This window comes from Neolamprologus multifasciatus, chromosome 14 (genome assembly GCF_963576455.1).
Source record: "Neolamprologus multifasciatus chromosome 14, fNeoMul1.2, whole genome shotgun sequence".
NCBI classification, from domain to species: domain Eukaryota; kingdom Metazoa; phylum Chordata; class Actinopteri; order Cichliformes; family Cichlidae; genus Neolamprologus; species Neolamprologus multifasciatus.
This window is the reverse complement of record NC_140452.1, coordinates 16,994,120-17,020,829: the sequence shown is the minus strand read 5'-3', so window position 1 is coordinate 17,020,829 and position 26,710 is coordinate 16,994,120. Positions and strand designations below refer to the sequence as shown.

General features: G+C 44.0%; 2 protein-coding genes and 1 long non-coding RNA gene across 4 annotated transcripts in view; 2 read left to right on the top strand and 1 right to left on the bottom strand.

The window, feature by feature from the left end:
• The window catches only part of map4k1 (mitogen-activated protein kinase kinase kinase kinase 1), a 60,324-nt gene extending 55,617 nt beyond the window's left edge, over positions 1-4,707 (top strand). For both annotated transcript variants that reach the window (XM_085183894.1, XM_085183893.1), the window contains 6 exons: positions 768-871; positions 1,729-1,906; positions 2,034-2,102; positions 3,239-3,331; positions 3,415-3,541; positions 4,053-4,707. In XM_085183894.1, coding sequence (XP_085040020.1) covers positions 768-871; positions 1,729-1,906; positions 2,034-2,102; positions 3,239-3,331; positions 3,415-3,541; positions 4,053-4,149 — 668 coding nt within the window. In that variant the 3' untranslated portion in view covers positions 4,150-4,707. The remainder of the gene's footprint in view (positions 1-767; positions 872-1,728; positions 1,907-2,033; positions 2,103-3,238; positions 3,332-3,414; positions 3,542-4,052) is intronic.
• A 1,671-nt stretch (positions 4,708-6,378) lies between these two features.
• On the top strand, positions 6,379-23,417 carry LOC146503833 (WD repeat-containing protein 20). The gene is made up of 4 exons (XM_085183897.1): positions 6,379-8,137; positions 12,425-12,607; positions 13,932-15,344; positions 18,716-23,417. Exons 1-4 carry the CDS (start codon positions 7,736-7,738, stop codon positions 18,761-18,763), a joined length of 2,046 nt encoding a protein of 681 aa, XP_085040023.1. The 5' UTR covers positions 6,379-7,735; the 3' UTR covers positions 18,764-23,417.
• LOC146503834 (uncharacterized) lies at positions 9,235-13,996 on the bottom strand. The gene is made up of 2 exons (XR_014877831.1): positions 13,895-13,996; positions 9,235-13,115 (listed from the first exon to the last, which is right to left on the bottom strand). It is a non-coding gene; the product is annotated as an uncharacterized LOC146503834 (long non-coding RNA).
• Positions 23,418-26,710: the final 3,293 nt, after the last annotated feature.

The window sequence follows — 26,710 nt, the reverse complement described above, 5'->3', positions numbered from 1 at the left end:
TCAGTCACAATTCATTGCATTGAGGCATGTAGACATGGTCAAGAAAACCAGCTGAAGTTCAAACTGAGCATCACAAGGGGGAAGAAAGGTGGTTTAAGTGACTTTAAAGGCAGCGTGGTTGCTGGTGTCAGACAGATTGGTCTGAGTGTTTCAGAAACTGCCGATCTGCTGGGATTTTCCCACACAGCCATCTCTAAAGTTCACAGAGTACAGTCCAAAACAATAGAAGATATGTTGGCAGCAGTTCTATGGGAGAAAATGCCACGTTGATGCCAGAGATCAGAGGAGAATGATCATACTTGTGACAGTCAGGGCATGCAGGAGAGCATCTCTGAAGCAGCAGAAGACCACACCGTTGCTAATCCTGTCAGCTAAGAACAGGAAACTGAGGCTAAAATTCACACAGGACATGTTGCGTGACCTGATAAGTTTTGTTTTTTGCTAAAATAATCGGACTTGGTGTTACCGACGTGAAAGCGTGGATCCATCTTGTCTTGTATAAACAGTTCAGGGTGGAAGTGTAATGGTGTGGGTATCGTCTTGGTGTACTTTGGACGTCTACATGAGTGTTGTTGTTGACCATAATCCTAAAACTGACCAGTGCATGAGATTAAAATATGTTTTCCCTGTAATGTTTCATCTTGACTGTTTGACGAGGTTTAAAATATTAATAATAAAAATGAAGGATGCAGATTCCTGTGCATGTTTATGGTGATCAGTTCTGAGTGAAAACCGGCTGATCTGTTGCTTGTTTCTGCCTCTCGCAGCAGGGAACATGCAGCGAGGCTGTGCCTTCCTGTGCTGTGCTTTGGAGTCCAGTGTGGTGCTGCTGCAGTGGTACGAGCCCATGCACAAGTTCATGCTGATTAAGGTACGTGTGTCAAATGTGAATTACTAAGGAAAGCATTCTGTCCTTTCTGTTTTCTCTTCTCAGAAGAGCAAAATCAGTGACACAAACTTGACTTTTACAGCGTTGGCATCCAGCACAAAGTTAAACAAACTGCATTATACCTTTTTTCCCCATCATGCATAGATTCTATTGGTGCTGAAATTTTAATGCTTGATGCACAAATTGTAAGCATTAGGACCCTTAAACACCTCCTGATGTAGCTTCTAGTTGGTTTTATTTGATTTATTTATTGTCTCCAGTTATGTTCAGTTAGTGTAGCATGCACAGGATGTAAAGAAGCATTTTAGTACGAAATAATTCAGGCAGTGCCACAGAAAAGTAGGTTTCAGCCACATAAATTCCCCGAACCTGCAGTGAATAAACTGTAAACCTGCTGAGATGGGAAAACCCGTTAACGCCGAAATCTATTGACACGACGAAAACACAAGAAAGATTATGTGATGATCTGAGATGTACCTGAAATGGTGCCACAGTCGTGCCGCTTTTATTAAACGTGTTTCTGTTTTGATTTTATTTTTTTTAGTGGGCTGTTAACATTGACAGCAGCTTATAAAATGACTGCCGGCGGTCACACAAAGCTTTTTTATTGTCTCCATTAAATTTATGAGTTAGAGCTGAGGCCTCTAACCATAAAACGGTTATGGTTTGGAGAACAGACTTAGGTATCCTCGGTTACTCCTTCTGTGTGGCTGAAAGCCTGCAGGTTATAAGTCCTCGAACAAAACACCATAACGATCTGCTTTGTTAGACGCTCCTTCAGCCGTGAAGCGAACAGACGTTAAACTCCTGATTTTTTTTTTTCTCTTTCATGCTTGTAGCATTTCGACTTCCCTCTGCCCAGCCCTCTGCGGGTGTTTGAGATGGTGGTGGTGCCCCAGCAGGAGTACCCGATGGTGTGTATCGGTGTTTCTCGAGGCTCCAGCCCCAACCATCCGGTCTATGTAGAATACATTAACCTCAACTCCAACACGTCCTGGTTCACCAACACGGGTCTGGGTAAGCTGACGCCTCGTTATCAGAAACACATCAGTGTTTATCATGAAGTCGTGCTGCTGTTGCAGCTACTGCAGCTGTTGTTGTTGTTGTTGTTGTTAATAGTGGCGGTGTTTGCATGTTCTTACAGAGAGACCATGTCCAGAAGTAGTCCAAGTAAACCAGCTGGACAATAACTCGCTGCTCGTCCTGTTGGAAAGTAAGTATCACACTAAACTTTGTTGTCTTCAGAAAGACACTTTAAAACTTCATTCTTACAATTCTGACTGCTACCATGTGGGTGTTTATTAACCTCCTATCGTGGCCCAAGAGTTGGGAGTTTGTAATCGGAAGGTTGCCGGTTCGAGCCCCGGCTTGGACAGTTTCGGTCGTTGTGTCCTTGGGCAAGACACTTCACCTGTTGCCTACTAGTGGTGGTCAGAGGGCCTGGTGGCAGCCTCGCCTCTGTCAGGGCGGCTGTGGCTACAATGTAGCTGCCATCACCAGTGTGTGAATGTGTGGATGACTGGATGTGTAAAGCGCTTTGGGGTCCTTAAGGACTAGTAAAGCGCTACACAAATACAGGCCATTTACCATTATTAAACCAGCACGATCAAAGTTACTGTCCCTGTGTGTAGTGCACTTGTAATCTTGTCGGGTTTGAAATGTTTACTTGAGTCGGGTACCATCACTGTGACTACTCCCTGTATTCAAAGTGACTTCAGTGCATCAAGAAGCCAATGAAAGGGCAAATAACCAGCAAACAGTCTGTGATTGGTTTGTGATTGAATGGGATCAAGTTGGCATTTAAATCACATCTGTAATATGGACTATATAACTGTAATAAAGCAGCATTAATCAGATACAGAAACTCTTAACTGCAGAATGATGAAGGCTCTCTGCAACCTTCATTTCAAATGGGATTATAACCAGATACAGCACGTTGAATAAAGATGCTCCCATCTGTGCAAACTGACACAGCTGATTGCAACTTGTTCATTTTGTTAAAGCGACCAACATGGCAGATGATTCGCCTTTGGAGCCAGTTTTGAGTGGTTGTCTTTCATATTAACCTGTCCGCTCTCTTAAGGAGAGCACTGCTATAATGATGTTATGGTGCTGTGTTGATTCTGACATACTGATCATTTATTTGTCTTAAAAGCTCAGATACAAAGAAATTTTGAGCCTTTCTGAGTTACTTTCAGTCTGACTAACCTGACAACAGCTCCAGATATTTATTATGTTGCCTAAGCACTATTTTAACTCCTCGTTATGATTTGAGCACCATAATGCTGTCTACCTTCATATTTCCACAGAGATATTCTAACACAAACACTGCCCCTCTCTCCTCCACAGGGTCGGTACAAATAGTTGGTCTTGATGGGGAGTTTAAGAGCGGCAGAACGCAGCACTCTGAGACCATCTTCTCTCAAGATGTTGAATCTATAGGTGAGAGGAAGGAGTGAGACCCTGGTTATGGTGAATATCGGAGACGCTGAAGGCTCAGCACTGACTCTTGTTTGTCTGTACAGTGTATTTTGATGACACACTGTTGGCAGTGTGGCGTCACGGCTGGTTGAGGAGAGGAAAAGGTTTCACAGAAATGCTGGAGGAAATCACGGACCACAGGAAGATCCACAGACTCGTGCAGTCCGACAGGTACAGTCCTCACTTTGAATTTTCTGTGGATAAAAAATCCTGGAGTCTAGACTGTATATAAAGGATGGATGCACCCTAAAGGCACAGCTCAGGGCAGACTGGATTCTACACTGACTCACAGGCGCCATCATGTGGTACAGATGAGCATAACAAGAAAGTTCTGCCTGGGCCTATTTTAACTGAACTTTGGTTGACGTGTGCGTACATGGATGTTTTGGAGTTCAAGTCCCATCTTGTTGATTTAATTTGCTTTCATTCAGTTTGAAAGGTTTTAAAGTATTATAAACACTGTTACCTACAATAAGTACTCTATAAATTAAAGCATGCATTCTGCTTATTGGCCAGCAGGCGGTGAGTCTGAGTGTGTTGAAGCTGCTGCTAATTTAATTTGTGACCTCAGCAAACACTTTCCTGATGTTTATCTTCTCAAATGGTAGTTTCAGGTCTTATTTAATAGAGCTTGTGTTTTTTTGTGCTGATCAGTGTTTGACACGTGACCTTTTCGCTGCAGGATGGTCCTTTTAGAAACGCATCAGAGTGAGGACCCGTCGGGGCTTTCCAACCTCTACGTCCTGGAGATCGCCGAGAACTACGTCATGCTGGCCTGACTCTCCCACACCCTGCTTCTACTGGGACTTAATACAAGAGAGAAAAGACACATTGGGCTTCAACATTTGGATCTGTCATCGTTAAGTTCGATGCGTATAGACGCCTCACTGCCCCAGTATTTTAATTTCTAACCAAAGGAGAGGTAATCTGTCAGAAACAGGTGATGCCATGATGCTGAAAGTTCATTCTGACCTAAGAAGATTTCTGTGTTATAGCCTTTATCCCTCAACCTCGGGGAGTTTGCTCTTATTTATGCCATTTTCAACTTTGGTTTGTGCGATCCAGAACAAACCAGAGCATCCAGACAGCTGAGAAAACCCTGAAGGAAGGAAGGACCTCCTCTAACACTAAAGAGGAGGGGGGCATCCTTTGTTCTGCCACAGTATTGTTGATCAGAGCAGCAGCAGCTGCCTGAGGGGACTGACACACGTGGCCTCCTGAAGACGCCACATACAAGCTGAAAGCACTGCTGCTGCTCACGCTGTGTGTTTAGTGACTTGAGCCTGTATGTCACACTTTTTACTGCCGTTAACGTGTAATAAAATGAGTTAACACAACATGGAAAGCTTTGTTGATTTTGGAGGCGGGTGTTGGGGTGGATGTGTTGACGGAGGGCGACGGCATCTTTAACTGCAGTGATTTCTGTTCTGTGTATCACCGTCATTTGTGCCTGTGATTCTAAGGCAGAATCGTGGGTTTGTTTCAGCACTGACGGGACGCTTTTGCTTTATTTCCAGCATCTATCGCTACCTTTTCTCTCAGTTTATGGTAGAAACGTCTGGAAAGTAATGCAGTTAGGCTCCCAGGCATTCGATATTGCTTTCAAATAATTATCCCTCCATCCACTTCCTTAACCTCTTATCTATCGAGGTGCCTCAGGGGGCCGAAGCCTATCCCAGCTATCATAGGGTGAGAGGTGAGCGTACAATCTGAACATTTCTCATCCTGTTCCTGCTGAGTCGGCACACGCATATGCACATCCACATCCACATGTTTCTTCTGGAGAACATTTATCTGGGCTTAATGACTGCAGCAGGAGTTTTCACATAAACACGGGGAAGCTGTGGATGCATCAGCGTAATTTATCCTCTTTAAGAAAATTCCCTTTTATCACCCTCGTAAGTCTCTTAAGCCACGTTGTATTTCTGCAAGGACACAATAGCCCCGGATGCCCCCAAACTTTTAAAACACAATCTTATATGAACGTACGGCATAAAACACTCAAAGCATATGAGTAAATATAAGCTGTTAATAAAGAAGTACTCGACTACACTGCTCATGGCTTCAGATCGTTTAGGGAGCCGCCTCCTGTGTGCACACAGAGCCAGAGGAGGAGGTGCTGACTGAGAGCACAAATCCATGGTGCTCAGGCAAGATAAAGTTTTAGTTTGAATTCATAATTCTGATTAAGAATTTAGGAGTTATAAACAGCTGCCGAGTGATGTTACAGCAGTTTTCCTTCATAATTCATCACATTCTTTCGTGTTTTTATCGGAGGGAACAAATACATCCTCTACATGCTGAGATGTCTCCGGTGTCCCTGCTTCATGTGGAATATTTCAAAGCCCTACAGCCATAAATTATTTCAATTTGTTCCTCGCTGCCTTATGAAGAAGCTCAAGCCATTAGTGCCAGCACAGATTATATTTATTTTTCAGAAATCTATCAAACTGAGTCCAGTTAAGCGTGGATGGAGAACACAGTGGTGTTGGTAATGAATTTATATTTATAGAGTTATAGCAAACACACTGTCACTTCTATTAGCATCTTCATTTCAGGCCACTGAATTTGTGCATAACAAATCCTTCGTTTTAATTAATTTATTCTGATCGGTAATTTTCTTTGTAATTTCAGCAGCTCAGTGTGAGCAGCGACAGCGTCAGGTTTCGGCACTTCTAATGAAGCCTCTCTGCTGGCACTAATCTTTTCCTAAAAAGACGCCGGAGTTATTCTCTGCTGAATTTAAAGGCGCTTCAGAAAAAAGGTCCTTTATTCACTGAGGAGGGAGCGTCACACGTCACCGTCAAACATTTGGCTCATTCCAGGAAAACACTTAAGATACTTGATCACAGCCAAACATGGAATTTTGTATTTCATGGCATAAACTTGTTCAGTCTGCAGTGAAATATGAGTTACAAGATCATGCGCTAATTACATGTTATGATGTGAATTTCTTAAGATATCCGGGCAGGCTTGTCCCACCCTGTGTCTGTGTGTAGTCAAAGCTAAACAACACAAAAGCATCGTTATTTTATACAAAAATTGCAGTTAAAGTTGAAGAGTGACAGGGTAGGAATGGGCTTAATGGGCATGGTTTTGAAAAAACAAAAAAGAAAACCGTTATCTGAAGCCACCAGAGTTTCTAGCAATAAAAACATTAGAATAAAGGAATTATTCAGAGTAAATGCTGGAATTATACTATGCAATGAATGCCTTTCTTTCTTCATTACTAGCAACAAGCAATATTTTGTGGTGAAACCAATCATCTCCACCTCACACAGCCATGATTCTGCATAATGGGTACTTTTATTCTGGGTGCTCTCAGTATGCTTGTGCTGAAACCTTTGTACGGTTACTTCAACAGGATTATGATTTTCATATGAAAGTGCTGATACATCTTTCACCCATTCTTACAAACGTCTGGCCACAAACGGTTGATGGGCCCAAGCCAACTTGATTTGACGGTCAGGCTCTTTTGGAATAACTAAAGGACGCATACGGGACATACTTTATTTGCTAAACCATCTTGTGCTTGTTTCATTCACGTTGGAAATACTGAGCTGAGTTTGGTGGACACCTTCAGCAACATCAGAGAAATGGCAGGTGTAACACAGAAAAGTTTACTGTATTGTATGTGTGGTTTAAAGGGCAAGAATTTAAAATAATTAAATTCAATGATTTTCCCTCTTTTGCTTGTGTCTTGGATGGGCACTCAGCTGTGCACTGGCCCCCTACCCAGAAGACCCAGTGGATAATCCGATGTTTCACCACTTTTAAATAAAAAAACAAGGCTTAAGCTCTTAGCAGTGCTACTTTTCATGTAACACACCTGTCAGCACATCATAAGTCTGAATTTATTTCCGATCAAATACTCAGATTTCCCGTGCGCCCCCTTATTCTCGCCCCCTCTGCCCACAAAAATCTTGGAAACGCCCGTGGTCCTGGCCGGTCCACTGGTTGTTAAGTGTTGGGGGTGGGGTGGTTGAATGAGGCTGACGGGGGCTGGATGTCCTCTCTTTGCCCCCCGACCACAGTGGGAGTGCGCAGTGCCAGGCCGGGCCAGCAGCAGCAGCTGACGCACCGTCACACGTACTTTACGCACGCTGGATGAAGGCAGTCAGAGACCCGGCGGAGGAGGATGCTAACACCGGCTCGGTGGGGCTGTCTCCGGGGGTTTATTTAGCAGGCAGTGGGGGTGCCGGTGTAAAATGCAGCGGGGCGGACGGGCTGTGCGGGTCGGCCTTGCTGAGCTCGGCTGCTGCGCCTCATGCTCGCCTCTCACGCATCTCTCCTAGGACTTGTGATTAGCGCGTTTTTGTTTCCAGGTCAGAATCTCCGTTTCCTGTGCGGCGTGTTTGTACTAAAATGGCCGGAGATGGCGGCGCTCTGAAGGATATCAATGAGATTAAGTCCCAGTTCCGGACCAGAGAGGGCTTCTACAAGCTGCTCACCCTCTCAGACTCGCTGCAGCGGGGCGGGCTGCCGCGGGGGCCGTCCGCCGGAGCCACGCTGGGACCCGGGGCCGGACCGGGTCCGATACCCGGCGGAGGGGTCGGGCTGCTGCAGGGGCCCGGGGCTGCAGCCGCCGCCGCTGCCGCCTCTTCCTCCTCCAATGCCGCAGCCAACTCCTCCCCGGCTGGCTTCCTGCCGCCGGTCCGGGTCTCCATGGTGAAGCTGCAGCCCGAAGACCCGAGCGAGGAGTCGGAGCGGGTGTGCTTCAACATCGGCAGGGAGCTGTATTTCTACACGTACACCAACATCAAGAAGGTGAGGCTGGGGGCGAGTTTAGCCTCGCGTGCTAAGCTGCTAGTGTGATGCTGCTGCTTCGCATTTCGTCATCTTTTCAGGCTCTCCGAGCGGCTGCTGCTGCTGCTGCTGCACCACCACCACAGCTTTCTGCTTGTTATGCAATGCAAAATGGAGCTGCTGCTCATTTGGCTGAATAGGTGGTGAGTGGCGCATCGTGCACACGGATGCACGGAGTCAGAAGGAGCTGAAGGAGCAGGAAACGGCGAGAAGAAAGGCTCTGACGGCTCCCCATTCACTGCAGCCTTACTGGGAGCTGAAGCCTGGTCCTTGGCTGGGGCTGCCTGCCAGCGCTCACAGCTGAAGGCTTGTGATTTGGAGGCACACTGCGAGATCATTTACTTTCTGCAAAATGTTGATTTTTAACAACAGAACAATCCAGTCCTCCCTGTCCCCTCATTGACAAGGCCATGTGTCAAAAATAGACTCCATTATTCCCAGAGTGGGCTGAATTCGACTATTTTAATCATATTATCTAAAGGGAGCCTGCTGTGCTTTATATTTTTGTTACTAGAGCAGCTTTGCATGAATCATTGTTATTTATGTTATACTAGGCCTTACTGCAGCCCCTCCTCTCTTCCTTTAAACCAGCTTTCTTATGATTGGCTGCCCCTCACAAACAGAAGGTTTGTGACTGCAGGTGGGCGGGGCTTCTGTGCATATAGGGAGCATGTTTAAAGTAGACCTTTTAGTTTTTCTTGTTTAGCATCATATTTTTATTCTTCAGCACTGCTAGGAGAGCTTTGCATGATTCCTATCATCCTTAGTTGTCTTATTCCTGGTCTTGGTACAGCTCCTCTGTTTGTCCTCTGCTGGAAACAAGACACCATCAAAGCCTGCTAGGAGTGACCCTTGACACTCTTGTCTAAACTGAGTGGTCTCTGCCATAGAACAGAATGACTGGGTTTGCATCAGAGGTCAGTGAGGGTGTTCTCTGCCTGTGCAGCCACCTGGAAATCGTTCTAGTGGTGATCAGACACTTTATAGATGTGTATGCCAAGATGTCAAAGCTTGTCACCAAGGGGACAGGAGAGGTTGGTCAGATGTCATCTTTATTGGGGGAAAGTGTTAAAACCGCTTTCTTCTGATTGGCTGCCCCTCTCAAACAGAAGATTTAAACAGCAGGTGGGTGGAGCTGCCTGATATGACCTTCTAGAAACGAGACCTGCCTCACAGCACCTACTTAGGCAGGTATTTTGAAGGTTCGATATCAGTAGTCACTGATACACACGAAGCTCTGCATGTTTTGATCAAATAAGTTTTAAAAACAGGACAGTTTCAGCTTTTGGGATTTATTTTCTGCATCATTTAAGGTTTTAAGTAAAGAAACGCAAACATCTGGCATCAGTAATTAAAAGTATGAAGTAATATAATGCAGTGAGGCCCTCGGACACTCGCTATTGCTTCCAAATAATTATTCTCGACTTTTCCCATTTTCTGCCGAATCAAAACAATTACAGAGCTGATTTTGTCCTCTGTCTTCTTTCGTGTTTGCCTTCCACACGAGAGGCTGAGGGCACCGAGGTGGTGGTTCTGGTTCACATCAGGACGAGGTTATGTCTTTTGTTTGAGGACGTAATCTCATTAGATGCTCATGCAGCAGCTGTTCACCACTGAAACTTAAATATTTTGACCCTCAAGTGACTAAAATGTCCACGTGGGGTCATTTATAACCCTGTTATTATTTTTTTTAATGTGTATTTGTGATGATCACCGCTACACGTTTTTAACTGTTATGTCTGTAAGTTTGGTTTTCAGTCATTTTTATGCAAACAAACATTGCCAACAAAATTACTTTTATTTCCACAAAACATATTGTTCTTAGTTTTAATAATGCCGTGATAAAGTCATGTACTGCAGTATGCTCATATCATTTTAATATCAACATTTAAATAACAATGGCAGTGACTCCATAATACTTTGAGGAACAACAAATTCCAATGACGTCGTCATAGTCGGGCGGATTTTAATTACTTGTTACTCCCATTTTGTACTCGGACTGAACAAACATCTGGTTTGCACGTGTAGAATATTTCAAATATTTTGTACAGAAAGATCAAAGTTTCTGCTGAAGGCAAAGCTGCTACTCTGAGCCTGTTATGTGTGGGTCACTGCAGAACGTCACAATGTGGCGATTCATGTTAGAAAACACACATTTGTACAAAGCTTTCTGTGATCTTTGACACACAAATGGACCAGTTCCTGAAAAAAGTTGTAGAAGTAGATGAAATATCACAACGAACATAAATGTATAAATGCCTCCTCAGGCCTAACTTTGACCACTGACAGGTGATTTTTCTCTTCATCATGACATCCTGTTAGTGGGAGGGAAAAAAAGGAAAAATGGGTGAGATTAAGGATTTGAGTGACAAAAGACCACATTGTGATGGCTAAACAGCCGGGTCAGAGCATCTCCAAAACCGCAGCCCTTGTGGGATGTTCCTGGTCCGCAGTGGGGAACCAGCGACAGACTCACGGGCAGCCAAGGCTCACTGAAGCACGAGGGGAATGAAGGCTGGCCCGTGTGGACGACATATCCACAGACCACTCAGGGGCCCATGCTGACCCCTGTCCAGTGCCGAAAGCACAGAGAAGAGGCACACAAGAACTAGACAGAAGCAATGGAACAAGGCGGGCCAATCTAATGGATCATGTTTTCTTTTACATCACGTGGATGGATGTGTTTTGCTTACCTGAGGAGCACCTGGCAGCAGGATGCACTGTGAGAAGAAGGCAAGGCTTGTCGTGTGGATGTTACTTTGACACATACCACCTACCTTAGCATTGTTATAGATCTGGGGTGGGAAGCTCCAAGTCTCAGGGCCGTTGTCCTGCAAGTTTTACATATCACCCTGGGTCAACACACCTAAATCGAATGATTAGTTCATTACCAGGCCTCCGAAGAACTTCAAGACATGTTGAGGAGGTAATTTAGCCATTTAAATCAGCTGTGCGGATCAAGGACACATCTAAAACCTGCAGGACACTGACCCTTAAGGCCTGGAGTTCTCCACCCCTGTTATCAATCATGGAAACTGTACTCCCTGATGGCTGTGGCCTCTTTCAGCAGTATAATCCACCCAGTCACAAAGCAGACATGATTCAGGAATGGTTTGAGGAGCACAACAATGAGTTTGAGGTGTCGCGTTGGCCTCCAGATTCCCCAGATCTCAACCTAATCGATCATCTGTGGGATGTGCTGGACTAACAAGTCTGATCCACAGAGGTCTGCTTCAGAAGTACAGGACTTGCGTCCCTCGACAGATCAGGGTCTTCTGGTAGCAAAAAGGGGGACCAATGCAATATTAGGCAAGTGATCATAATGTTGTGCCTGATTTGTGTATATCCTGGACTTTACTGGTGTTACTGATTCTCTAAAAATGTCACACACGCTCATATTTTAGGTTGACTTCATGAAATCATGTGAATCTTACTGTGTACATCTCCTGCTCTTCACTTCTCCTTTCGTGCTTATGAAGCCGCCTGCATGCACACATCAGCAGGAGAGACGCTGTGCAGCTGCTGGCTGAGATCTCAAAATCCTGTGTGGCACCGTGAATGCATAAGTTATATTTCAGAACCCATTGAAGGAAAAAAGTGTTTTTGGCATGACAGAAAAAAAGAAAAGTATAATCGCTGAGGGTTTTCCCTGGAGCTGGATCTGCTTCCAGCCTGCAGCACCTCGTGCTTCTTAATGAGAAACGCTAATAACCTGTTTAAAGAAACTACAGGACGCATGTAAACAGCTTCCCCTTCCCCAAAGCGACTCGTGTGGCTTAAGCTCGCTGATCTCCATTGGAGCAGCAGTTTAGTGCATGATGATGATGATCTCTCAAACACAACCTCCTCCAGAGCATTTTAGGTCTGCAGCGTAAGTTTTCACATCCCCATAGAAAGGGAGTCACCTCCATAACCCTGAAAACCTTCAGTTACCTCTCTAAGCTGTAGATCTTTGCAGCCCTGCTCTCTGTTTAACAGGTTCTCTCTGTGGTTGGTGATTGTCGGTGAACACAGCGGCCCTGCACAGAAACTTTGCTCCTTCGCTGAGATGGCAAACCCTGATGTGAAAAACGTTCAAATCAAACTCCACTGCAGCTGCCATGGAAACACCTCAACGTGTGATGATTGGACTGTCAAAAAAAAACAGAAAGAAGGACAGAAACATAAGAATGGGCACAGAAGTGTGATGTTTGTTGTTTTGGTTCTCTGAATGTCGCTGAAACTTTGTCTCCTCGCTGTTGTCTGCAGGCTGTGGACCTCAGTAAGCCCATAGACAAGAGGATCTACAAGGGGACGCAGCCCACGTGTCATGACTTCAACCAGTACTCGGCCACAGCAGAGAGCGTAGCTCTCATCGTGGGTTTCTCAGCCGGGCAGGTCCAGTATCTTGACCCCATCAAGAAGGAAACCAGTAAACTCTTTAACGAGGAGGTAATAAATCTGTGTGTCGGCTTTAATCTGGGTTTGTTGCAGAGAGCCGAACTTGGCAAACAGGGCTTGTGGTGTGTGCAGATTATGTGGCAGATATAAACAAAGCAATATGTTCATTAGATCTCAGGGATATAATTAAGGGTGGGGGGCTGAGGCTGGTGTAGCTCTTAATTTTGCAGGACAAAATTATTTTTTTTGAATCAAGTTCAGTTTTTTTTTTAATTCACATGCAAAGAAACAAATCTGACCAGTCAGACCACTGCATTTGAGCCAAATCACAGACATGCAGCTAAATGTTCTCTGGGTCAATTCGCTCTCTGAAGTGATTTCTCTGCATTCACAGATGTGGTCCCAACTCAGCTCACAACAGCTCAAACTGAGATCCTGAAATATGTAAGAAAAGCTGTCATAATGTAGCTTCAGCTCCGGGAAGAAACCACGAAATTGTCCCTGCTGCTGTGTTCTAGTGAGAACTGAATGAGCCCAGCGTCGCTGTCTCTTCCTTTTCCTGTTTAGAAACATCAGAATCAGTTCATCATCGCTTGATCTCGACTTCATTTTTTTTCCTAACGTGCATATTTTTGAGGACACTTTCAGGGTGTATATACTTTACACGACAAATGTGCATCTGAAAAGTTCATAATTTCATGTTGGGTTTGTTTGTTTGTTTGTTTTTGCAATGTGCTGGGTATGTAAAGACTTTTATGCTGAAAGACTGGCTGGGTGTATTCCCACCTTTGCCCATTTCCTGTATGTCTTCCTGCCTCTACTGTCAAAAAAATAAAAACTGGGGCGCACTGGCGGCTGTGGCTACAGTGTAGCTTGCCATCTGTGTGTGAATGTGTGTGTGAATGGGTGGATGACTGAATGTGGTGTAAAGCGCTTTGGGGTCCTTAGGGACTAAGTAAAGCGCTGTACAAATACGGCCCATTTACCATTGAGTTATAAACCTTACAGCAGCGTTTTGATCAATAGATGCTTTAGATAGACAAGAAAACCATGTGTTCCAGTAATGCAACTGAGTTTTAAATGAAAGGTACAGCTGAATGTCATCGGTACACAGATGATAAAAAATGACCTAATGGGAAAATGTGGAATGAACAAAAAACAAGGTACTTAAACCAGATCCTTGCAGAACGCCTCATAACCATATCTGACCAAAAATGGCTTCTTTTATCAGCTTCATTACCTTTACTTTTGTTCTGCATTCAGATGTTTGAATAAACTCAACAAAACCTAAAACTCATACTTTTCTAATGTCTTTCTTCACCCTTCCTTCCCTCTCACCTTCTCCATCTGTCCCCACCTCCTTCCTCTTTCACAGAGGTTGATAGACAAATCCAAGGTAACGTGTCTAAAATGGCTTCCCAAGTCGGAAAACCTGTTCCTGGCCTCCCATGCCAGCGGTCACCTCTACCTCTACAACGTGGACCACCCATGCGGTACCACGGCACCACAGTACTCTCTGTTGCGGCAGGGCGAAGGCTTCGCCGTTTATGCCTGCAAAACCAAGACGCCGCGCAACCCTCTGCTGCGGTGGGCCGTCGGGGAGGGAGGCCTCAACGAGTTTGCGTTCTCCCCAGATGGCGTGCATGTGGCGTGCGTGGGCCAGGACGGATGCCTGCGTGTCTTCCACTTTGATTCGATGGAGCTTCAGGGCGTGATGAAGAGCTACTTTGGTGGGCTGCTCTGTGTGTCGTGGAGCCCAGACGGGAAATATCTCGCCACGGGAGGGGAGGATGATCTGGTTACTGTGTGGTCATTTGCAGAAAGCCGAGTGGTAGCGAGGGGGCACGGCCACAAGTCTTGGGTCAACGTGGTAGCATTCGATCCCTTCACGACTTCCCTGGAAGATGAGGAGCCTATGGAGCTCAGTGGCAGCGAAGAGGACCTCCACCAGGGGGCGCAAAATAACTCCATGCACTTTGGGCGGGTTCGAACGAGCAGCACGTTATCCCGTCTTTCTCGGCACAGCTCGAAAGGCGGCGGCTCGCCATCGGTCACTTACCGATTTGGCTCGGTGGGGCAGGACACCCAGTTCTGTTTGTGGGACCTGACGGATGACGTGCTGTACCCGCGCCTGCCGCTGTCCCGCGCCTTTACTAACACTTTTGGGCCTTCGCTGTCCAACTCTGGCAGCGGGGGGGTCAACAGCACCTCAGGTGGGGGAGGAAGTGGAGGTGTGGAGGGACATCATCACCCCCCGAACACTAACACCGGCGCCTCCAACCCACCCACGCTCCCTTTACCGCTTCCTCGCTCCCTTTCGCGCTCCAACTCTTTGCCCCACCCCGCTGTGGCGAACGCCTCCAAAGGCCAGGGCGCCTCAGAGGGCAGTGGGGGAGGGGGAGGAGGAGGGGGAGGGAGCAGCGGTGGAGGAAACAGCACCCCCTTCAGCATCGGCCGCTTCGCCACCCTTTCCCTACAGGAGCGCAAGTCGGATAAGTCCGGCAGCAGCGGGGGCGTGGAGAAGGAGCACAAGCGGTACCACAGCCTGGGCAACATCAGCAAAAGCAACGACAAGATCAATGTGGCGCCGAGGAGCAACCGGCTGGACGCCGCCAAGGTGCTGGGCACCACGCTGTGCCCACGCATGCACGAAGTGCCGCTGCTGGAGCCGCTGGTCTGTAAGAAGATTGCACACGAGAGGCTGACGGTCCTGGTGTTCATGGATGACTGCATCATCACGGCCTGCCAAGAGGGCCTCATCTGTACCTGGGCACGGCCGGGGAAGGCGGTACGTCTCCTGTTAACCTTTTTAAGTCATAGTTTTTTTCTCTAGTTGGTTATTCTCGCAGTCGGTTAGATCTTAGAGAATAACTCGCTTCACATGTCTTCATGACTCCAGTCCAACATGGTTTTAATTTACAGTGCAGGGCAAAAACAGAGGCTGTTCACAAAGATGGACTAAGCCATCATCACATCATCTTCCATTTTATAGGGTATCATTTTGAAGCCTTTAATCTGGTGTTTTAAAGCCAGACGGGACCATGTTTGGGTGAGACATCGAAGCTGCTGAGCTCCTGAAAAACAGGCTTAAAACAAAAGATAGCTGCTGCAAAGAGTGAACAGCCCAGTTCATGCAGACAGCCTCACTCTCATCCTCATGAATTATGGCACATGCCACCAGGGACATGAAAAACTCAGAACAACCGAAGGCTCAATCAAGGACAGTGCACGCGTTGATTTCCCAGTTACAGATTTTCTACACCTGAAAGCAAACCCTACTTTATCATCTAATTTATTCTAAACAGGATTTAACCTCTTCAGAAGGTTGGAGCAAAGTGTCTTGAACCAATTTGTTAGACTTAAAAGAGGACAGAGAAACATTGAGTGCTAGTGTATATTTCAAGAAAAGTTGTGATGTATTTCTGAGTAGCCCAAGTCTTGATGCATGCTCAATCATCCAGGGAAGTAAAGGTTAATTCTGTTTGTCTGGACGTAGCGTTTTGTGGGAGAAACGTTTCGTCACTCATCCAGGTGACTTCTTCAGTCTCAGCTGACTGCAGGTTTCCCCAGTCTTATAAACAGGACATTTGCACAGTAACTGAAACTAGCCCACTGAATGAACAATGGGCTGTGAGGTCAGCTCCTTGATCATTAACATGCAAATTGTCATGGCCATTGATCAACAACCACTGATCAATGGCCATGAGTCCCATTCACAGAGAGTTGGGGAATGGCTGCAATCACAGCATTGTAAGATGGTGACAGATGTACCCTTAGGCCCCCTCCTCGATTCAGAGATGGTCTTTCCCTTTTCACGTAAATGGCCTCCTTGACTCTGCCCTCAAACCAGCGTTCCACCCTGTCCACGATGTTACATCCTCATCATTGTAAGAGTGTCCACTGGCCTGTAGGTGTAAATAGACTGCAGAGTCCTGGCCTGACGAGGTAGCTCTTCTGTGTTGTGCCATCCGCTTCGCCAGAGGTTGTTTGGTTTCCCCGATGTATAAATCCTGGCAATCCTCCGTTTATGCCAGGGGACCTGATCCTTGGGGTGGACCAATTATTTATTTTTATTTTTTGTTCTGAAAAAATGAAGACGTCACCTGGATGAGCGCCACTCCCACTGAAACTGCTGCGTCCAGACGAACAGAATCAAGATTTTGGGTAGCCCAAGTAGTGTTTAAATAAAAGCACAAAATAAGTGCTAAACACTTTAACAGTAGTATTTATGTATTTATTTATTTAGTAGTGAAACACGTTTGTCGTTTCGCCTTCAGCACCAACCATTTTCTTGCATATTTTTCAGAGTTCAGTGGTTTGTTGGAGGTTGTTGAGGTAGCTCATCATCATTGGAGGCTGACTCCCGCCTCTCAGACATGCTGGTCTCATTATTGTGTATACAAGGAAACCTAGCATGGTGTTGCTATAGCAGTGGTGCCCAAAAATGTTCCAGAACACACTAGCCCCGAGGAGCCTTATGAATTAGTCGAGGTTAGGCCGAACAGACACCTGGAGACTAAATCTGTCTGTTCTCTGAACTTTGGGCTACAAGGTGCTGGGCAGTGAGCACAGGGCCCACTAGAGGGCGTCGTGTCCTCAGGTCACCCTCATGAAGTCTGTTTCTGATTGCTTGGTCAGAGACATTTACAGCAGCCTGCTGGAGGTCATTTTGTAGCTCTGGCACTGCTCATGCTGTTCCACCTTTCACTGAGGAGCAGATACTGGTCCTGCTGATGGCTTAAGGACCTTCTGTGGCCTGCCCAGCTTCATAAGCCTCTTTTCCATTAGTACCTACTCGGATTGACTCTCCATGGATCGGCACTACTCGGCTCAGATTGATTGGTTTTCCACTACAAATTCAGTACTACCTAATGTGGTTGTTGTCATATCATATTTCATCATATCAACGTGTCTGAGCGTCCCTCGACATCATTAAAATGTGACACGAATGCTAAAAAGAAGTTGAACAAGAATATACTTGCTGTTGGGTCTGTGGCTTCGTCAAATTCGGGGGAACACGGTAGGGGTGGGGGAAAAAATCGATACTGTGTAGTATCGTGATATTTTGTTTGCTAATAATGTATCGATACAGGGACAGCAGAAATCGATATTTTGTTACAAAAAAGTTTTTGTGGACTGGAACATGCTCTGACTTCAGAGCATGTTGATCAACTCCTTTTTCTGAGCAAGGATCCTGAAATTTCTTCACTGTCCAAATGTGTTTAACTTTTTTTATGGCAGCAATAAACATGACAGTTTTAATTTAATTTTAAGACATAATTAATTTAAGACACATTTAATTAAGTTTAAAACTTTTTTTATTTAATGTAAAATTATATTTTGTTTTAATTTACTTTCACATTCTTCAGTTGCTAAAGGGGCTGCATAGTTTTCATAAATTCAGAATAGCTATAGTTGTACCAGATGGTTGCATTCAGTTAAGTTGGACTAGACTGTAATACAAACCGTTCAGTTTGTCAACAATAAAACTGACTGAAATGAGAGAGAGACTGAGTGTGAGACTTTATAAATATTCATTTTATCTAATATCAAAGTTTACCTTTATGTACAGAATCTGAATATCGCAAAATATTTTTAAAAAATTGCAATAATATCGTATTGTGTGTTAAGTATTGTGATAATATCGTATCGTGGGATGTATGGTGATTCCCACCTCTAGAATACGGTGTTGTTTTTTGTAGCCATTTTAAAAATGGCGGCTTTAATTTTCGTGAACAACAGACTCTTGAGTGATGCTACTGACCAGCCAATTGGTTGCAGTTTAGTACCTGCTTGGATCGCGTGGAAACCCGGCGAGCAGGTACCAGGTACTATGACCTGAACCCTGAAAACCATGGTGAACCGTGCCGAGTTGATCCAAGTACATTCTAATGGAAAAGGAGTTATAGAGTAGTTCATATAAGAAATGATGTGGAGGACCATATCAATAATCTAATTAAGAGATAAAATTAATATTGAACAGAATCGAGTTCAGCGTATTGATACGACCCTTTAAACAGACACTGGGTCTAGTTTGCCCACTTATTTAATTATCAGTATAATTATGAACCAGGGTAAGTTTAAAAGTTCGGCTTGAGTGCAGACAAGAGAGGATTTTCAGTGTGTCTAACTTTGTGTTTTTCTTCTTCTCCCGTTCAGAACCTGACAGCACAGAACGGGAACTCTCCGAGTGGCACGGTGGTATAGCTGGAGGAGAAGCTTTGCACTCATCCCTCCATCCTTTCCCTCGTCGTCGTCCTCCTAATATGTCAGAATTTGGGGCCAACTACCAGAGACTATACCTGACCTACCACTGCAGTATTAACCCTCAGTATAACTCTCTGTACACGCCTTCACTCAGAGGTGGGAAACTCTTCCTGAAACATTCATTTAGGAAAACTTGGGAACAAATGACACATTGAATATAGCACTAAGTCACAGTGGACCATATCAGTATATGACAGAAGTATGTGGACACCCCTTTAGTTGTTTTGTTTGTTTGTTTGTTTTCTTTTACTGCAGCTTTCGTTTATTTTCTGAGGAATGTTTTAAAGCAGTGTGGAAACCAGCCAGACCTCGTTTAGGATCAACTGGAACTATGAAATCAGTGTTAGACGCCACTAATGTGTTGGAAAAGCTGTTGCAGCAGCAGAGTATGAGTCACATATGGGTGAAGTGTTCGGGTGTCCATGTATTTTTGACTATATGATGGACCTAAACAGCCTTATTGTTGAAACATTCAAATTTCACAACCTGTTCTGCTGATCTGGACTATTCGAGCACGTCAGCTCTACCTGGTCCCATTTTCCACATGAATTTCTTCCACTGTAGCGAAGTGGAAGTTTTTTTTAAAATGGCCTATTTTAAAAAAACATTTATCAATTGGTTTAAATTTGCCATCACTGATAAAGTATAAACTGGATGTGTCTCTTTGGGCAGCTTTATTTTTAGATTTCTCTGTGGAAGTCTCCTTCAGAGAGTCTAAAGGGTGACCGTTCAGGGAGCGAGCACAGAGGATGTGCTTCACAACCTGTTCTGCTGATCTGGACTATTCGAGCACGTCAGCTCTACCTGGTCCCATTTTCCACATGAATTTGGGTGGGTAAAATGCCTCCTTCAGAGTCCTCGGGATGTTACGGGGGCCTCTAAATCTGGTTCACACATTTCATGCTGCTCAGCTTCCTAGAAAAAAATGAAGATCATCATCTGTGGTCGTGCTCCTCACTTGATGTGCTCCCATCTAGCTTGGACTCTGCAGACTCTTCCACTGAAAACTGCTCGTTTGCAGCCGGATTGATAGGTCTCATCAGATGTGTAAGATTGTAATCATTATTAGAAAACTTCCACTGAGTGATCTAAAACACGCAGCAAGCCTGGAGGTGGTGCAGAGGTGCACAAGGAGACAGTCTTGAAGTGCAGATTAGCCAAGATTAAGTCCAGAAAGTTGGGAAGTTTTATTATTTAATGAGCTTTTTGTCCATGATGGAAGTGAGAAAAGTGTTTCTCAGGAAGAGTTCCCCCCCTAAGTGGGACTGCGGTTTATTCCCATTGTTTCCGCCCTCCCTCCTCCGTGTCTCTCTGCAGAAAGACTGCTTTAACCGCGTTCTTCATCCTTCTGTCTGTAACCCCGAAGCAACAAAGGAGCTAACGGCAGGCCCTCCTCCATCGGACCCCTCCCTTTTTCCCCTTCATGCTAAAGACACTGCAAAAGCCACGGCCATTGTATGTATGTTATTTATTTTATCACAAGACTGTGTAGTAATTTATACTGTAAATAATGAAAATACTCTATAAATACACAGCGGACAAACATGTAGGGACTCGGCAGCGATGATGAGGTGAAGACGAAGCAGGAAAGATTATTAATATATGAAGATCCTTCTATTGTACATACAAACGAGACGGTTATAAATCGAATGTCTGCTGTTTTAGGGAACATGAAGATGTCGATGTGTTTTTATTTTGTGTTATAGAGTTTCTCCCTGAAAGCAGTCTGGGTTTAATCTGATGTTTTTGGTGTCCGGGGTGACTGACCCGACTTGAGCACAGAGAGCAATCATTTCAGCTGACTGTCCAAGCTAATCAGTCGAATTGTCACTAATCCCCGTGCATCCTAATGAGTAACGTTGGCACCAACAAACGCACACTGTTGCACATTCCAAACACACACACACATGCACACACAGTCCCCCTCTTGGTGTAGCATCATGTATTCTGTGTTATGGACTCTCCTGTCGCACCTGAATTGCCTCTTGCAAGAATTTGCACATAAAATAAATCCACAGTCCATTGTTAGCTGCCACATTCAGGAGTGTACTTTCTGTATATCGATCTGACTGAAGCGGCAAAACTGCTCCCATAACGCCCCCGACACTCACTGCACACGTTTAGTTGGAAGGAATTTAATAATTGCACATCTCCGTGATGAAGTTTGTTCCCTTTGCGTGATTGAATTTACTCTCGACTTGACTTTTCCGCCTTTGTTCAGATTCCTGACGATAGAAAAGAAAGCAAAAATCTGTCTGATTTTTCACTGTCGGCCATAAACCTGCCAAAAGCTGCGCCTGAAAGTTTAAACAACGTCCAAGACGGAAAGTTTCCCCCGCATTTAGCATTCACTGAGTCCCGGGATCCAAAAGGACATCTGCGTCTGGATTAATGAGCTATACTTTCACAAAACCATCTAGACAATGTTTTTCTTTTGGTTCAGCTTGATTTGTATCTGTGAAAATGGAAAGTCAACGGGCAAATTTACCCCTCCTAGATCCCAGAAAATTCCAGATTGTTTGGAGATCAATTGAGCCAATCTTAAAACTTCCAATTATTAACATTTTTGCGAGTTTGAGTTTTTACTAAGTTTAACTGTCAGGCGTATTATTAGTATTAAAATAATTCCTGGTTAAATCCTGGCACTTCTCTGTATGATACTCACATAACTTTCAAAAGTAGATTTTTATTGATATTTCCGATAAAGTACAGAGACGTGATTGTACGTCTTCAGTTTTGCTGATCCAGATGCTGTGCAGTGAGGATACGTTTGAGCCCAGATTGTAATCCAGACATTTCTGGTAGTAACAACTTATAATCAGCTGATTTAGAGGCTACAGGACTGCACCTGGACCATCCTCCCCTCATAATCAGACTGTATTTCTGTTCACTCTGATGCTGTGTGCATGACTACTTAAAAATTTGATAATTTTAGTATCTCGGAGTATTTAAAGCGACACAGTAGTAGAAGTTTCTGATTGGCTATGTCATAAAGACACAATTTGAAGAATGAATCCCTGGGTGGGTGGGGCTTCTCTGTCTGAGATGACCATATAAGGAATAGCCTCACTTGCTGACCTCATACAGAGCCAAGGGTAGAAAAAAATAAACTGTTACTGAGTTTTTAGTTTTCAGGGTTTCCTACACATACACTGACCTCATAAATTGAACCTTTGTCCAGGTTTAATAAAAGCACCCAGAATTCTAACATTAGGTATATCACAGAAAATAAGGGAAAGGAGAATAGCATTAATAGTTAACACTGAAACTTTGAGTGATGCTTCTGTGTTGTAAACATGATACGTTTTTGCAATATCAGGGCCAGATGTTGTCAAGAATCAAATTAAACTGAAACGGCGTATTCATTAACAGGTTATTGGCCTGATTTATTCAAAACCAGGTGTCGGTGTTCAGCGCCTTCCTGTGTTTGATCTTCAACTTGTTCTTACCCGTCTGCCTATAAATAGCTGAGCAAACGTCCCGCGCTGCAGGAGCCAAGGTTGCGCCCTTGGAGCCCCAGACAAACCGTCGCTTTCTTGGCTTTGCGTCTGAGTCGCCGTTGTCGCAGCACGTGAATTCATTCTTGTCGTCATAGCAACAGCACGCCCGAGGAGGGTATCTTCGAATGAACATCGTGAGCTTGTGGAGTCGGGCTCGGCTTTAGGGCCAAATTAATGTCGCATTGCGACGTGCGAGGGGAAAATCTGGACCTTCACCTGAAACACTGATGAGAGCACAGATTATTTAACAGGTTGAACTTCTCCAAAAACATCTTCAAACTAATCCAAGTATTTCACAGCCAGGTGTTTGTTTACAGGTGAACTAAGCCTGCTTCACAATGCAGCATCAACTCCCTGGATACTCAAATATAGTCGGAGATTTGCCTTTGTCTCTATGGTTTGTAAAGGTTTTTGGTTCTTTAAACTTGATGATTTTAGAGATCACAGTCTCTCTGTGTGTTTGTCCTCTCTGTTGCGCAGAATTAGTGTCAAATTTTATTGTAGAAGTACAATAAAGTCACAAGTTAAAACTCATTTTAATGCAGCTTCAAGATTTCCTATAACAACACAGTGCCTCTGACGTCTCCTCGCAGTGTTTCCATCCATGACAAAGAGGCAAAAATGAATCCTGCAGTGCAAGAGCGTATTTAGAAATCAGCACATTCTTGACTTGAACACTCACTGGGATAAAAGATAAAAAATTCAGCAATAAGAGAGTCTTCAGTTTGTTTGAGAGCTGTCTTTTTAAAAAGCAGGATTTGGTTGCGTTTTTGTGTCGCGTTAAGTGGAAGAAACAGTTTAAGCAGTGAGTGCTGACAGAAGTGACATTGGAGAGCAGCGTGAAAAATTTGAGCTCCGCGTTTATGTTTTAGATTTGCAGCAATTGGTGTCTGTTTGAGGCGCTGAAATCAGAAAATTGAGTGTTGTTCACTGACCTCTGTTCATTTCTGTGTTCAGACTGTCTGAAACGGAAAACAAACAAACAGCCCTGAGTAAACAACATGTAACCCCACACACACACACACACACACACACACACACACACACACACACACACACACACACACACACACACACACACACACACACACACACGCACGCTAAAATCCAGACTTGCAGACGTTCAGCACTGAGGGAACAAACGGCGTTCCACAAATCTTTTCATCAGGATGAAGAAAAGCAAGTCAAACCACTTTAATATGTCCTTGTTTTTCTCCTTGTGCTTGTTAATGTTGAAATATGCATTCTTCATTAATCACCATACACAGACAGCCCCACACACACACACACACACACACACACACAGACACACTGACACACTCTATGCCTGCTCTGATGGAAGTTAAAGCAGCTGAATGACGTCACTGTTTGTAAATGGAGATCTGTTATTAAAACGTGAAACCTGAACCTTCTGTTATCTTTTCTTCTCACTTCTCACTTCTCACTCACAACAAGTCATATTAACATACTGAAAACAAGCCTGTGCTTTTTCATATGGATTCTTGAAGAGAGGGTTTAAATGTTTCTGTGCTTGAACTAAATATAGGCTCAAAGCATGAAGTGTAGCTGAGCTTTAGTAGCTCTAAGGACAGCCGGAGGGACAAAGATGGTAATTTTGCATCTTTAAGGCCTTTAAAGTCTTTTTTTCTTTTCTTTTTTTTAGCGTTTGGAAGATTTTTTTTAAAAAAAAGAAAGCTCCCAGATTAAAATCTTCTGCCCCCCATGTCCTAGAATAACAGGATTTAACAGCCTGCTTTTTGCACACAGACACTGGGGGTCTAGGAACACATCTGCAGAACACAACAGCTTACATATGAGGACAATATTGTGTTTGTGACGTTTAAAAGAACTCCTTATATCCTTGAACATTCCCAGAATCACCACAGATCGAAGATACCCTGAACTATCGGTCTGGGGAAGTCTAGCCATCTTGTCTTTCTAACAAGGACATCGATATTCCCGGAGCTCCTCACACTCCCACGCACTTCTCAAAATATGAAAATACAACTGCGCTGTACATGGGACGAGGGGAAAAAAACGTAAAAGTTATAGCACCTCTTTATTAAGGTGGAATCCACTGAACAACTGCACAATGATCTGCAGTCATAAAATTAATGTGCAGCAGAAAATTCAACATCACAGGGAAATCTTAAACATAATCATAACATCTTTTATGATTAACAGACTCTGAGATGGTGTCCATTTCCATGATGACTCTGAAATTACTTAGAACTAAAAGTAATCTAGGTGTGGGGCGTACTTCCTGTACTGTTTGTTTTAGTGAAACCTGGATGGACCCTTTAGACTCATCACTGGTTTCCTAGTCCTCACCCATGGCCTTTTCCTCCTGTTGGCTTAGGACTGATATCGAGTTGCCTACAATTCCCAAGGCTGGTGGCTCTCTCATCATCTCTTGCTTCCATCTGTTGAAGTAAATGGTTAAAAAATTGATGACAGGGCACGTTAGCAGTAGAGAACTAAACCAGAGGTAAATGACCCATTCAACAATGTTCACAGGAGTAAACTGGATCAATGTTAAATGTCTGAGCCTAATTGTCTGCGTCATACTGCTATCAAGGGGTCAAAGGGTAATCCTTCGGTCTGCAAACCACTAAGTGGTTGCATTAGTCATCAGACCACTGCAGTGACATGTCACAATAATGTCACTGCAATTTTCTTTTGTTTGTTCTTGTTTTATGTGAAAGAAGAAGCGCTGCTGAAGTTTCTATGTTATAAATTAGACATAGAGTCAAGGCTGACATGCTGTAGTAAAACAACTATTTCTTAAGATGGAATGACAGATAAAATTGAAAAACATTGAAATCTAATGACTCCAGAGAGACAAACACCTGATTTTTGCAGTTGTATCGACTTTGAAAGATTGTTTCAATGATCTGCAACGCTAAAAGGTAAATCCACAAAAATAGGGCAAACACAGCAGAGTTCCCAGAGTTGTTCTCAGTAGCTTGTCATGCGTTCGAGCAGAAGTTAAACGCAACTGTGCTCAGATTTCACTTAAACACTAAATCGTTCACTCTTGTTGCTCAAGCCAGTGAGGAGGAAGCTGAAAGATGATGCCAGCAACGGAAGGAAAAAATCTGAGAGCACGGGAGGAAGATGAGGACGAGTTAGATTAGGAGTCCTTTCAGATGAAATGGGAGCAACTGTGCTAGACTTTGCTTTCAGTGGCAGTCTCTTAGATTTATTCTCATTTCACTTTGTTCTCAGTTAACATAATGTTTAAAGAAATAACAGGAACACTCATGGAAAGGAACAAAGGTGTTTTTCTAATGTCTTCAGCCCAGTAACATAAAAGCTTTTTGTTATTTATCCAAACCTCTTGTGAGTGCCTGAAATTTGCCTGAGTGAAAGATTTTTCCCAGTTTTTGTTCATAATTTTTCCATTTTTCTTTTTTTCAACATAATATTTATACTTGATTCTTATAATGTTGGATGAGAAAAATGTGAAACTGGCCACTTTTAAGTAAGGTATGAAGTTTTGAGACATATACAAAATAAATTAAACTCAAATCTTTACCAGATGCTTTATTCTGTTTTTTTTTTTCTTATGTAAGTGAGGGCATAAGTACATCACACTGTAATAACGGAAGCTGAGGTCCTACTTCTGATTTTATCTCATACTTTTGTAATTTCTGTGGAACTGCCACAGAAAAAGTTGCATTTTCTGAGCACTGTTTTTGTTTTTCTGATGAAGTGTGGGTGATATGGTTGCTGGGTGACAGATCTGAGCAAAGGTAAAACTTTGGTTTTTGTGAGTTTTACCAGAAGAGTCAGATGTTTGGTTCATGTAGTTTGTAGATTGAGTTTTGGGACATGTTTGGAGATAGTTTTAAAAAAATGTAAAATGTGTTTAGCCAGTAAACCCAACCTGTGAGAGGATCCAGGGAGAACACAAGCATGGGGCAAACCCCACACTGACTAGAGGAATCAAATCAGGAACCTTTGTGCTGTGAGACAACAGCGCTAACCACTACACCATCGTGCTTGATATGAATATGAGACGCACACATAAACAGATGTGTCTTATATCTGCTCCTGTAATGAGGAATGGCTATTTATAGTTACCCTGAAATGAAGACGTGACTGTAAGAATGAGGCAGCACTTTTTTGATGCCGAGCCTATCAGTTACAAATCCAAATGTCTGAGGCTTAGAGCCTGCCCTGCAGAGCCATCAGCACAAGATGTGCATGGCAACTGGAGTACTTTATTTTGTAGAGGACTGTTACAGATTTGTATGCTTTAATGAGTAACCAGATCAGTGGAGTGGTGACGCAAACGAACACCATCAGCTGTAATTCCGCCGTGAGCCTGCAGAGGAAGAACACTCGGGTCTGATGGTGGTAGAATGGATCGGCCGGAGGGACG